The sequence below is a fragment of the Penicillium bovifimosum genome (genome assembly GCF_028826915.1).
Source record: "Penicillium bovifimosum strain IBT 22155 chromosome Unknown utg000005l_segment0_segment0, whole genome shotgun sequence".
NCBI lineage: Eukaryota > Fungi > Ascomycota > Eurotiomycetes > Eurotiales > Aspergillaceae > Penicillium > Penicillium bovifimosum.
In genome coordinates, this window is record NW_026622714.1 from 330,090 (window position 1) to 343,762 (window position 13,673).

The 13,673-nt window shown below is 51.3% G+C and overlaps 5 protein-coding genes across 5 annotated transcripts; 2 read left to right on the forward strand and 3 right to left on the reverse strand.

Annotated features, from left to right (window-relative positions):
- Window positions 1-269: 269 nt before the first annotated feature.
- On the forward strand, window positions 270-2,637 carry N7515_005283 (60S ribosomal uL6 domain-containing protein; the record flags this gene model as incomplete). Its single annotated transcript, XM_056666027.1, has 7 exons — window positions 270-344; window positions 414-801; window positions 855-1,167; window positions 1,441-1,577; window positions 1,909-2,212; window positions 2,323-2,500; window positions 2,587-2,637. 7 exons carry the CDS (start codon window positions 270-272, stop codon window positions 2,635-2,637), a joined length of 1,446 nt encoding a protein of 481 aa, XP_056519623.1.
- Window positions 2,638-3,214: 577 nt separating this feature from the next.
- On the forward strand, window positions 3,215-5,184 carry N7515_005284 (triacylglycerol lipase family protein; the record flags this gene model as incomplete). Its single annotated transcript, XM_056666028.1, has 4 exons — window positions 3,215-3,295; window positions 3,417-3,547; window positions 3,604-4,402; window positions 4,453-5,184. The coding sequence occupies 4 exons, from the start codon at window positions 3,215-3,217 to the stop codon at window positions 5,182-5,184; spliced, it is 1,743 nt and encodes a 580-aa protein (XP_056519624.1).
- A 1,069-nt stretch (window positions 5,185-6,253) lies between these two features.
- Window positions 6,254-7,873, reverse strand: N7515_005285 (putative amino acid permease; the record flags this gene model as incomplete). Its single annotated transcript, XM_056666029.1, has 2 exons — window positions 6,254-6,291; window positions 6,367-7,873. The coding sequence occupies 2 exons, from the start codon at window positions 7,871-7,873 to the stop codon at window positions 6,254-6,256; spliced, it is 1,545 nt and encodes a 514-aa protein (XP_056519625.1).
- A 1,039-nt stretch (window positions 7,874-8,912) lies between these two features.
- N7515_005286 (uncharacterized protein) lies at window positions 8,913-11,123 on the reverse strand (the record flags this gene model as incomplete). Its single annotated transcript, XM_056666030.1, has 2 exons — window positions 8,913-11,026; window positions 11,093-11,123. 2 exons carry the CDS (start codon window positions 11,121-11,123, stop codon window positions 8,913-8,915), a joined length of 2,145 nt encoding a protein of 714 aa, XP_056519626.1.
- Window positions 11,124-12,016: 893 nt separating this feature from the next.
- Window positions 12,017-13,552, reverse strand: N7515_005287 (uncharacterized protein; the record flags this gene model as incomplete). The annotated part of the gene is made up of 4 exons (XM_056666031.1): window positions 12,017-12,322; window positions 12,382-13,030; window positions 13,071-13,104; window positions 13,204-13,552. The coding sequence occupies 4 exons, from the start codon at window positions 13,550-13,552 to the stop codon at window positions 12,017-12,019; spliced, it is 1,338 nt and encodes a 445-aa protein (XP_056519627.1).
- Window positions 13,553-13,673: the final 121 nt, after the last annotated feature.

Here is a 13,673-nt window from a genome sequence, read left to right on the forward strand (position 1 = left end):
GTCCTTTGGGAGCTTTGGATCTCTTGATTCTGGAACATATCACGCCTTGAACGAATGTTTGTGGAATTATCACTCTCAACTTGACCTGTCAGCTTGACCGAAACCGGAGATCGCATTCTTGGCTTCTGGAAACACGTCACCGTGCTTGGTTCGGCGCGTGCGCATTCGCCACGGAACCCAACGAGCAGCTGCCTCGATCAATTCAACACAGCCGGCGTGTAGTATACAGGTTATAAAGCCGCCGAACGCTATAAGCGCAACCGTCCACAATGCCTTCACAACGGAGGCTTCGCCTAATCGTCATTGCGGTCATCGCGCTTCTGTTCATGGTATTTTATTACACTGTACGTCCGCAGACTCTTCCTTTTTCGCGCTATTTGGGCAAATGATTGATTCGACTCGATACATTACAGGACGAAGCAAGCAAGATCCAAAACCAACAATTCTACCGTTCAACGCTGGCAGCAATGAAAGCGAAGGAGCAAGCCAAGAACGCCAAGTCACAAGAGAAGATCCAGAAACCTGTCCCTGCGCCGGGACAGAATGGCGCAGCCGTTGCTGGTGATAAGGTGCCCGTCGCCGAGGTTCAGAAAGCTGCGATTCCCCCTGCTACAGAGAATGAAGATACGGAGGAGATTCCAATTGCGGGACGGACGAAGATGACTGTCCCTAAGAAGGTGAATCAACCTTCGGAGGTTCAAAAGCCGGCTAAGAGTGAGGAGGAGAAGGAGCGCGAGGAGAGGGAGCAAAAAGAGGCGGAGGCGACGACAGAGCTCAATGCAATTCTTAAGCGCTCCCCAAGTATGGTTCCCACTACTCCCCTGTATCCGTACTGAAAACTAACAAGCATCCAGTTATCATCTTCTCCAAATCCTATTGCCCTTACAGCAAGAGAGCCAAGTCAATCCTACTGGAGCATTACTCCATCCAGCCTCCGCCGTTCGTGGTCGAATTGGACCAGCACCCGCTTGGGCCGAATTTGCAGGCCCTGCTCGCGCAGAGTACAGGGCGGCGCACCGTTCCAAATGTTCTGGTCAACGGCAAGAGCATCGGTGGCGGGGACGATGTTGCGGCATTGGATCAGAGCGACGAGCTGGCTTCGACGCTGCGACAGATGGGCGGGAAATGGATCGCGGATGTCTCGCGCCAGGAGGTAGATAATTCACTGTGAGATAAGCATTGTAATACTAGATTCAGTGGCCATAGTCCATGATCCCGACGAGAAATCGGGGGACATGGTGAGCGGAGCGCATTGTGTACTGTACATAGTCTTTAAAGAACTTCTAATTAAATCCTCAGGAACGCTTTGGATCGAGGCCTGAGGAGATAAATACCATATGTATCTCTACCTCTCAAACCTTGACAGTCACAGTAATGAAACAAGTACCGGTACAATTCCCGATAAGGCGATAAGCTGATAAGGAACCCTAATTGCGCTAGACCCAAAGTGGCCCTAAGCGACGCACAATCCCGTGACATCCAATTTCGCTCCACCACCAAGTCCATTCGAATTTTGAACCTCCCCGACATCGACAATCTACACCCCCGGCAACCACCAAAAGTCACGTCAAGATGCGGTACATTCACTCCGAGGAACGGCTGCCCATTCTGGACAATGGTGAGCGAATTTCTTCTTTTTTTCTGCAGTGGAGGATGAGGGAAGCCGGTCGCACACAATACACTTCTTGAGGCATGAACGAAAATTCGACACGACACTATGAAGTCTCGCACGACACAGGACACAGACACGACCAATATTCAGCACGACTATAGCAGGATTGAGGAGGAATCATTGTGTGGACCGGCGACTCGCACACCCAGCAGACAGCTCCTTCATTTCTTGATTCAAAATATTGAATTTCGTCAAAACAAGACCATCGACTAACCCAATTCCCTTGTGTTTTACAGTGAAGGTCCACATTAAGTCCCGCGTCGTGACTGTCGAGGGTCCCCGCGGCAAGCTCGTTAAGGATCTCTCCCACATTGCCGTCACCTTCGGCCGCCCCGAGAAGAATGTTATCTCCATTGAGCTGCATCACGGTGCCCGCAAGGGTGTTGCCACTCTCCGCACCGTCCGCACCATCATCAACAACCTCATGATCGGTGTCACCCGTGGCTTCAAGTACAAGATGCGTTACGTCTACGCTCACTTCCCCATCAACGTGAACATCGAGCCCAACCCAGAGACTGGCCGCGCTGTCGTTGAGATCCGGTATGGAACCCTGCACAGACCGAATTCATGGTTTCGCGACATGATTTGGAGATTTCACTGTTCAAGGTGAATCGTGATGGGAACATAGGACTAACATGATCATTTTTCAGCAACTTCCTTGGCGAGAAGTACGTCCGCCGCATCACTGCCCAGCCCGATGTCGATATCGCTCCCTCCGCCAACGTCAAGGATGAGCTTATCCTCACCGGTAACTCCCTTGAGGGTGTTTCCCAGTCCGCTGCCGACATCCAGCAGATCTGCCGTGTCCGCAACAAGGATATCCGTAAGGTGAGTTATATACAACACCTCTATTCTGGAGATTCTACTGGGGGACTCAGACCCAGACTTGGTGGCTAGATACTAACCGTTTCCAGTTCTTGGATGGTCTTTACGTGTCGGAGAAGGGCAACATCATTGAAGAGTAAACGTGCTGCTTGGGAATGTATGGGGTGTCCGGGAGAGGTTTCTTTAATTTCGCCTACTTGCATATAGGGAAGCAAAGCGAAATGTCAAAATCAAAACGACCCTTTTGAAATTCACTGATTCCCTTACGCGAATAACGTCTTTGTATGTGGTAGAAATGTGCGCCCGTGGCGAATCCATGACTTCTTTTTTTAATACTTGGAGATATGGCCGAGTAAACCTAGAAACATTGAGTGTATAGTAGCTGAGAGATGCAGTTGAGGGTTGCGGACTCGTAGATCACAGCTGAAGATGACGATCTGGGGCATGGGGAACCTAGATCAGCGGTCTTAGGCTCTTCGAACATCAACTCGGCAACCTCCAACACAACCTACAACGGCTTACACAAATTGGAGTTCTATTCGCGTCGACAATTCAGCTTTTCTACATATATACATATCGCTTCAAAACTACAAGAGTCTACCCCCAGTATCCCCATCGGAGTCCCCACGCGCGTGACGTTATTAGCATGTGAAAGCGAAGATTGGGTCCGCATGTGCTTCTCTCTTCCCACAACACAGACACATCCCTCGACTCAACATGGGGTCCTGGCTCTCTCTATGGAATGTTGTGGGGCCCGTGTGGAATATGCTCCTCGAAGTTGCGCAATTCTGGAGAGATGTGAGTGTTGTGTGGTCCCCGAAACTGGTGGGAGAGGTCCGGACACGGCAAAGACGAAAGACGACAAGGCAGAACATCGGACGTACCAATTGGTGTGATCTGAGCTGATTTATGTTGCTAGAATCTATTTTCATGGTGGTTTTCCAAATCTCCTAGAGACCGACTCTTTGACACGCTAGCCAATTCGCAAAGCTATGAGGAGTGGGAAGAGGCAGCATTCCAGCTCGATGAGCTATTAAGTAAAGACCTATGGTATGGAACAGCTCAAACCTTCCAGCCCAACTTCAGACCACTAATTATACAGACAGGCGCCAGAACCCAGTCAGCCGACACTACGACTACCGACTGATACTCGGCCGTCTAGAAGCACTAATGAGCGCACGAGAGTCCGAAGACATCCTTACACTAGTAAACCTGCTTCGCTCGGGGCTAGTACGAAACCTAGGCAACATAACCAGCACCAAACTGTTTACGCACGCGTACGCAGGGACAAAGCTTCTGATCGACGACTATATAACGCAAGTGGCACTGTCAATCCAGTATGTCACATCGATACCAGGGGACCCGATGCACCCGGGCGGGTTCAACTCGCAAGCGAAGCTGGAGCTGCTGCACGATACGCGACAGGCGTTTGGGCGGACGACGCTGCTGTTGCAGGGCGGGTCTGCGTTCGGGCTGTGCCATTTAGGCGTGGTCAAGGCGCTGCATTTGCAGGGTCTGCTGCCGCGAATCATCACTGGCACTGCGTCTGGGGCGATGATTGCTGCGCTTGTCGGGATTCATTCTGAGGATGAGCTGCTTCCATTGCTTGATGGAGCGGGGATTGATCTATCTGCTTTCGAAAGGCGGAAGAAGGCTAATGGCAGCGGAGAGGGGAACTCTGATTCGAGCTGGTTGGGCACGTTTTATCGTCGGATGAAGCGGTTGGCTAGGAACGGGTATCTTTTTGATGTTGCTGTTTTGGAGGAGTGTGTTCGGGCTAATGTTGGGGATCTTACGTTCGAAGAGGCGTATGCGAGGTCGAAGCGCATTCTGAACATCACAGTGGCGACGACGGGGAAAAATGGGACACCTAACCTGCTGAATTATTTGACTGCGCCGAATGTGGTATGTCTTTCTCCCTTCTGTGCCCTAACGTCAGTCACTCACACATACAGCTTATCTGGTCTGCGGCCGTAGCATCCAATGCCTCTGCCTCCACAGCCCTATACTCGCCAGTCACGATATACTGTAAAGACGAAACAGGCACCATCGTGCCATGGCCACACACACAGGACGCAGTTTTCCAACCCTGGCGACACGTGCACTACAACGAAGGCGAATCCCCACTCTCACGGATCTCCGAACTCTTTAACGTGAACCACTTCATCGTCTCCCAAGCCCGACCATACCTAGTTCCATTCCTACGCTCCGAACTCAATCTACTAGACCGACGACAGACAGGCTGGAACAATCTCACCCGCTCGACAATGCGTCTAGTAATCGTCGAACTCCGCCACCGCCTCCGTCAACTCGACTACCTAGGCGTGCTACCCGCCTCACTGAGCCGAATTCTCATCGACGAGACCATCCCAGGACCAAACCTGACCTTAGTACCCGACCTGTGTTTCTGGGACCTGACGAAACTATTCCAGAGTCCGACCAAGGAGCGAGTTGCCGAGTGGTCGTTGAAGGGCGAGAGGGGTGTGTGGCCGGCTATTAGTGCTCTGAAAGTTCGGGAGGCTGTGGAGATTGAGCTTGATAGGGCGTATCAGCTTGTGAGACGGCGCAGGCCGAGTGATGCTTCTATCTCTGCGCCTGTGATTAAGCAGGCTGCTATGAATGAGGGTGTGGCTAGACGTAGGAGGGGAAGTGAGAATGAGGAGGGGATTCTCGCTGATCGAGAGTGAGTGTATAACATGTCATTACTATAAGTGTTCTACCTGGGAATATGCGAACATGGATAGATATCCCTCTCTAAAGTTCATGTTCTTTGCAGTATAGAAACGGTCACTTATTCCCTTGAAACATAACAACTATGTGAATAGCCTCATAAATTACCCAATCCACCCAAACTTACTGTTCGATATCCCCAACACACCGGGTCCCTTTCCCATTGATAAAAACATGACATCTTCTAAACACCTGCGAAGCAGCAGTAACCTCAAACAGCAGGACATACCTTTCATCTTGCGGATTATAGCAAGATTGGTGAATAGGATCACCATTCCGACACCCAGTTCAAGTTAGACAAATAGAAACAAACCAACCTTGAGAGCAACCGACTTACATCAATTCCGCCCTTGCGATCTGTCCAAACTTCTGCAAGATCTCATCAGTACCTCTTCATGCTTCCACTTCCAACTCATTTCCAATGAATCCCATGTTAGAACAGTTGCCAATCCATACCTGCTCAGCTCCACCCTCCGGAGCAAAGAACGCGTTAGTAGCATCGATCCATTCAGGTGGTAGTTTGTTTATATCGAAGCCCTCGAATCTGACATTGTCTGCTGCTTTGCGAACTTGGTGTGAATCTATAGCTTGTTTTCGGACTTGCCTGGAATAGTCAACGTGTGTCCATTCTTCTTCTACTGTTGACATTGTGAGGTTATGTTAGGAATGCTGTATGTTGGTCTTGTGTATGAGATAGGGCTTGGATGAGGCGTGATACTTGGTTTTTATCATTGGTCCAGACGGAGAGTTCAGGCTTAGGATACGGAGTAGTTGGGGTCGAAGGAATACAATGGCATTGTGGGTATCATGCTGGGATAAAACTTCTTTCAGAGAAGAGTTCGTTAATGCAAGTACAAAGCCTTTGTGTTCCAGTCTGGTTGAAACTCGGAGCATGCTCAGACTTCAAACTCAGTTTTCCTACATGTCTCAGTATAGAACACTTCATTCATAAGATAACCTACACTCTCCACATTATTAGGCTAGCTATGATATAGAGGATGCCATAAGCTTCCCACGCAAGTCCGCTCATTCGATGGCATCCGATGCAGGCGGACCCTTGTAGTCTAGAAACAAAGTCAGTATAGAATTCGAAGAGCCCAACAGAAAGTCAAGCCGGGCGAGGGAAAGGAAAAACTTACATTTCCTTGCATGAATGAAATACCAAATAGCCGAGATAACCAAGAATCCCATGAACACAACCGATGCATAATTCATCGACTGCGCCGTAACCGGCAGCACAGTCGGCATACTGAACAGCACCATCTCAAACCCAATCCACGCAAGGGCAACGACATTCGAAAAAGTGCCAAGAACCCTGCCACAGTTCCAAGCCGCCTTGTGAACCTCCTCTCTCCCATTCCACAGACTCAAGAAGATCGGAATAGCGTAAGCAGTCGCCAGCGCAATCACACCGACAGAAACAAACGCCGTGAACGCACTCGTGCTACCGAGGTTAATCAACCCCAGCAACATCTGAATCCCCGTCAAAAGCAGCAATGCATTCACCGGCACGCCCCAGCGGGGATGAATCTTCGACCACAGTCGCGAGAGCGGGACAGCGTCGTCACGAGACACCGCCCAGGTCGTACGGGAGGCGGCAACGGTGATACTGATGGAGCAGAAGATGTTGATGACGAGGATGAGGGAGATGAGGCCTAGACCGCCGGCCTGTGAGCCCATTACCCGGTAAAATATGTAGGGTAGGGCTTGACCGCCGGGGGAGAAGTTGATGACATCCTCGAGTGGGGGCATGGTTGCGCATAGCGGGAGGATGAAGAATAGACCTGCTATTCCGCCGACGGGAACGCTGAGGGCGATGGCGCGGGGCACTTTGACAGCTGCGTCTATGACTTCCTCGGCCATGGAGGAGATCATGCCGATGGCGGAGAAGGTGTATGCGACTGGCAGGAAGCCGATGAAGAAAGTGAAGTTGCCCCAGCCGGCGAAGGACTTGTCATAGTGGGCGAGGGTGTAGGATACTGAGTGGCGGGGGGTTTGGGGGTCAATGGAGATGGCGAGGAGGATGATGAAGATCGTAAGGGCGGTCCATGCTGCGCAGCAGATGTCGATGGTGGGGAGGTGTTTGTTTGCGAAGGTGCAGAGAGGGAGGGAGACGAGGCAGATGCCGTAGAAGATCAGGAGCAGTTGCCAATTTGTTGCGACCCATTCTGGGTGGTAGAGGGAGATAGTTGAGGAGAGGATGGAGGCGAAGCCAAAGTTTACAGAGAGGGTGATGGTCCAATTACCGATCAGCCAGAGCCAGGCGTTAATGAATGAAATGGTGGTTTTGGCGCCACGGGAAAGCTGGAAGCTCCAGTAGTAAGGTCCTGCGGATGTTGGGTAGCGGGATGCCAGCTCGGCAAGAGAGAAGGCAACACATTGGTCTAGAAGGCAGACGACGATCCAGCCGACGAAAATGGACAGTTGACCGCCGCCATAGATGGCTGAGAGAAGGGGTGAGCCTTCGCCGTAGGGGATTGCTGCGATGGCGAGACTTTGGAATAGCAGTGTGAGAACTGAGCGGTTGCGACGAAGCTCTTGTGTGTAGCCTAGGCCCTCTAATTCGAGGTCCTCTGTAGTTCCCTTTTCGGGCTCCTTTGGCAGAGACGCAGTGGGGGAGGGAGTGGATAGCTTTTTGATGTCCATCTTGGCGGTGGGCCTGTCCGAGTAGGTCAGGGACTCAAGAGTAAAGATGGATCCACAGTTATTATATTAAAAAGATATGTAGTAATTATGTAGTAGCTGGTAAGAGAACAGTGATGTTCATGAATACTTGGACTTTGAATCCAAGCTATAAGCGGGGGATGACAAGAAAAAGCCGATCAACAGGGGGCAAGGATGTGGTTTATATCGACAGCAGAGTGAACGTGCATAATCTCCAATCTGCAGAGATACTGTGCATGGCATAGGACGTCACCAAATGAACGAATGAGCGAACGAGACGATTCGCGGGGAAGCTGAAGTCTGAACTATCTCGCATCCTGTAACGGGTGATAGGTAAGGACAAACGACAGGGGTCTGTGAAGATTCGGATAAAGCTGGACTTTAGGAATCTAGGATTAAGCCCCTGAGTCCTGGCCAGTGAGAGGCCTAGGGCTATCCCATCAGCGAACCAATTTGATCATTTGACCAATTGGAAATTGACTTTCGCATGCTTTTTCCTCTTATCTCTGGATTCGAGACGAGGTGTAACATTGCAGATGTGTAGCTGTCATAGGTGGCTGTGATGGAATGTCAAAATCGAGTCTATTGGGTCTTTGGTGAAGTTGATCACCTCGGTAGGAAGCTGTCCAAAAAACTACCCGAATAGGATACACTAAAAACCACGTGAGCAGTCGATGAACCTTGGAAACCTGCCAAATGTGAAACCTTAATGCCTGGGCTAAACCCCAAATAGTAAAGGTATCCGCCCTAGGGGACTCCGCTTTTATCTCTTGAGCTTATCTTATTCGGTTGGGCTATTATACATCGAGATGCCTGATTATTGAGAAATCAGTTATCATCGGACTGTGATTAGGGAACGAATATCAGATACAAAGTCAATTGGGTAACGTAAATTATAAGGGAGGTATCAATAGAGGGAAGACACAGCAGAATGACACAGATATACCAACTCTCATCAACATGAATCAAACATTATGTGGATAGTGTAAAATCTGGGGAAGTCCCCCTTCAAAGAGACCAATTACATTGCTGTGGATGGCCGGCCTTGGTGGGACCGGCGCGAGTGCATGCTGAGGCGGTGACCGGTAGGCGGGGGACCCTCGGTAGCCATCAGGGGCGGAATACTGAATCCATATCCCTCGGTAGTCGCACTACGATCCTGGGGATCGATTTCAACACGAACGGCAACATCCAGTCCACCATACATCCCACTGTCAGCACTGAAGCCATCAGCGGCGCGGTGCGTTGTTCCAGCATCGACTTCGCCTTTGTGCAACGGCGCGTGGCCGTCCTTGGGCAACTTATCCAAATTAGCGGAACCAACTTCACGGGCCCCGGCCGGAGCGACGACTTCAGTGAGCGTCGCGTAATTCCGAGACGGCATCGTGACCTTGTTCCACGTAGCGCTCTTTTCCAGGCCACCGGGCTGCTTATCGAAGAATGGCATGAGAGTCTCGTCGCACTCCCGGTCGAGATGGTGAATCTTGTTCCGTCGGGCGAGGAGATTGGCAACGGCCTTGGGCGGGGGCTTGTTGGTAATGGCGCTGCTGACGACGTTGACTATGAAGCGGTGGTCGTTCTCGCCTGCGAGGTTAAGCTTCGGCTTTGAATAGAAGCGGCCGATCGCGGCAAGGTGGACGTCACCGCTGAGAATGGTCACGCGGATGCTGTGGCTGCGGGCGAACTCTTGCAGGCGCTGGATTAGCATCCTGCGCTCGTGTTTGTGCTGGCGTGCCGTGTAGTGATCGTCCAAATCGTCAAGGAGATCAACTTGCCCGTCAAACTCGTTGAAGAAGCCGCCCGCAACGCCAAAGCGCTTGTTGAGGAGTCGGATGGGCGCAACCACCGGAGATGTAAGGATGTTCTCCAGCCATGCTAGACGTGGGTACGCGATGGGCACACCTAGCAACACGACAAGGTGCTTGATGTCGCCCTCAGCTGCGAGGATCTCGCGCTGCAGACGATCAAAGATCAAGTCGTAGGTTTCCTCGTAGTTGATCTGGTGGCGGGTGCGCTCTGTGCGAGCATCCACACCCATAAAGGCAATGCGCTTGCCGAAACGCATGTAGAGAGATCGGCTGCGCTCTTCCACATACGGACCTGGCCGCTTGCCGATGATCCAGCTGTCGTCCTCGACCTGGTTCTCCAGAACGTAAGTATTCTCCACCTGACGCGGGTCAGCACCGGCCGTGCCGTCGACCGCGTGCATGGTTTGCGGAGCATCGGTGGTGAAAGTTGACTTTGGAGGAGCCATGTGGTGCTGGAAAAGACAGTAGTACTTGAACGCGACACCGCCAATACCGCGGAAGACGGCACACTTCATAAAATGATCGGTGTAAGATCCGAACCCATCGATGATGTCGTGGTCATCCCAAATATTGACCTGGGGGATGCGGCCATTGGCAGTCCGGAAGGGCTCAGTGTTGTACCAGCGGACGTAGTTTGCATAGTAGTACTCATCGCAGTCAGCACGCATCTGATTATCGAAGCTATGACCGCGCCTCTTGTGTGGGTTGCCAATGGCAGTCCAGGCCTTGAGCGGACCATCGACACGGATACCATCATTGTAGATCTGATCGCCTCCACCAACCATCACATGGAAGGGCTTCTTGTCATGCACGCGCATCACGTCATTCCACAAGTTCGGACCCACCCAAGCGTTCATATCTGTGCCGACAGAAAAGCCATTGCACGAATGGAACATGATGCGCATGGACTGGTCTTCTGCAGGAACGACGAACTGCCAGGGTGCCTGGACCTGCTCTCCGCTCTCGCTGTGCAGACCAGGGATGTCATACTCCCAGCGCGCTTCGAATGTTTCCACCGGCACGGCCAGCGAGAATCGCCAGAACGCTTTCTGAGGATCCTCGTATAGCTTGAGACCTTCAACTGTTTGGCTCTTCTGGTCACTGCCGCCGCCACTTTGAGCTCCAATGTCTACGGCGCCCACTTGGCGCATGTGCAGCCGAGGCTGCTCCTGAATCGGCTTTGTGACAATCAAAACACTACCGTGCCAGAGGGTGGAGGTTCCGTAGTTCATATTCTTCAGATTGAGAAGAGGGCCTGAGATGAGCTCAAAGCGGTTGTTTGAGCCGCGCGCCATCTGCTGTTCGGTCTCTGCATTTTGAAAGGTGCCTGCGATTCGACATGCGCGGTTAGTTTACGCGTCTCCCGGGTTCATGGATAAGTTTCCCGGCATACCATTGATGTTTTGCGCACCGTAGTCGGCCATTATAAAGGCAATTGGTACAACTCAGGGTATCACAAGGTTCAAGGAGGATCCAAAAGACCCGTGGACTCGAGTCGCACGGACAGCTATTACAAGGGACACGATTGAACGGAGCGAGGAGTGCGACGTACGGTACACGTTAGGGGGAGAGTAGGATGAAACTCGAAGAGTGAACAGACTCGAAGTGGAGAGCGTTGGACAATAGGGCTACAGGGCTGAAAAATAAAACAAGGAAAAGAAGCGAGATTAGGAGCTGCACATTGCTGTCTTAGAACCCTTGGGGGGCGCGGCTTGGCAGCAAAGGAGGTCTCAGCTGCTTCGGGGAGAACAGCTCAAATTACATGACGCTGCCAAGATATTGTGGAGCAAATCTACCAATGAGAGCGAGGATTATGGCAGCCAGCCTTTTCGTGAGCCACGTAGCGCCACATTAGTGGCTTCCCACTATTCTTAATTTGGTAAGTGCGTGTGGCGGTGAACCCTTACCTTCGATCGATCGGTCTTAACATTCTCCATACTCCGATTTGTTTTGATTTCAATCACTTCGTCAATTGATCACCAGATTCGGGTGCATTTGCTTGATATACATTTTGGTGGGACATTTTATGGATTTACAACCTGTTACCTCTGTACTGTGTACCTGAGTTGAATGTTTTATGCATCAACGCGCAGGCTTCTGTCGTACAAAACACTGCAGCCTTCCACATAGTACCAGCCTAAAGCCTAACGCCAACGGACCTCGGCCTATCAGCTACTAGCGTCAGCTGATCTACATCTACCAGCCCTACTCAAAACTAATAGTGCGTGGGGAAAGCCAACCATCATCGAAGTTTGTTGAATTAAAAACTCTTACTGTGTACGGAGTAGAAGTTAAAGGATTAGAGAGGCCTACTGAGTCATAGCCGCCCGGGGAGAGCTCCCATCTCGCGATTGAGAATGGAATAAATGCAGAGGAGCACCATAACACTGACCAAGATCGGAACCTGCGCCTTCGATACCGATTCCGATCGGCCGGCAATGACCTGGACGAGACGAGAACTGTCTCCGCACTCGTGAGAGCCATCTAAATGCCTCTGCTCGGTGTGATCCCGCAGCCCAACAATACTCTGTCCGTAGAACAAACCCGAAGTGACAGTACTTCTTACCTGCTTCTGGCGATACTTCTCAAGGGTGAGCCCATCACGAACAGAAAACCAAGAATCCTGCGAAGCGATTGCAAGCAATGACCGCAATTCCTCCTGGAAAGGGTCATACATCTCACGACCCCCTCGGCATCTTCCCACATAAGGTCGGCGAAGTCCTCAGCGAATTGCAAAAACTGAATGCTAATGAGCATGTCCATGCCTGCTTGAAACGCCCGTGTCGTCATACTGTTATGGTGAAGCATCCCGAGTTCCAGGATCTCAATCCGATGCCGCATGGTATGGCGCAGGATTGTGAGAAACCGCTCGATGTGCACATCAATAACGAGCTTGCCCGCGCCCTGCATATAGGCACGCCAAAGGTCCTGGTAGTTGTTGAGCTCCTGTGGCACTTCAAATAGGTATCCCTGGAAACAGCGGGTTGTCAGATCAAAGCCCAAGACGAGCTTGGCATTGGTGAATTCATTGTGTGCATTGGGAACCGGGATTGTGACGAAAAACACGGTTGGATTCATGCCGCATGGGACATTTTCGAAGCTTGGGTAGTCGTGTAGGGCAACCTGCTTCAGGCCGTCAGTTTCCACGAGGCAGCACTCACTTACACGGCAGTTCTTGTCGCGGCCGCGCTCGATGTTCGCGAGAAGAATGTAGTAATCAACTACGCCCCAAGGATGGCGCATATATTTGTTCAGATAGTCAGAAGCCTGCTTAACGTCTTGCTGTGGCTCTTGAGACTTGGGAGGTAGAACCTGTTGCTTCTTGTGTTGGCTAAAACGAGTGAGCTTCGCCCATTTGAGATGCGACATACCGAGCATGTTGAAGCCGTGGGAGATACGAGGGCTCTGCATGGTTGTTAGAGTCTGCCTTTCTATGCTATTACTCGCGAGAGTGAGTTTTCCTCCGACGAATGGACTCGATATAGGACTTGATTCGGGACTCACGGCAGTCGGGACAATCCACAATAGTCGTATTGAACGGCGCGATGACCCTCTCTCTGAGGACACCAATCACCTCCTTGAAAAGGCTATGCACGGTGAGCGGCAGACACAGTTGTAGAACGAAAGTCTTGAGCTCCAAGCGTGCAGAAAAGATCTGGGCGAAGAACTCGTCGTCTTGCGTTTGGTAGAAGCAGTAGTGAATGATCCTAAAGACCTGAAAGACGATTGCCGCTTGGCCAACGCGAATCATGCAACGCTCAACCACGAAGGTGACAGAGCTGATCCACAGGACGAGCAAGATCCACAGAATGGGCCGGGGAAGATCCTGGAGACAGAAGTTAGTGGATGCCATTACGGGGAGAGTCAAGGTCAAGCGATGGGGGTACTTACAATGTTCGCTGATGACGGCGTGGGAAGGAATCTTTTGGAGGCAGCGAGTCGAGGTAGTTAGTATTCGTGGTATCGCTTTGCCT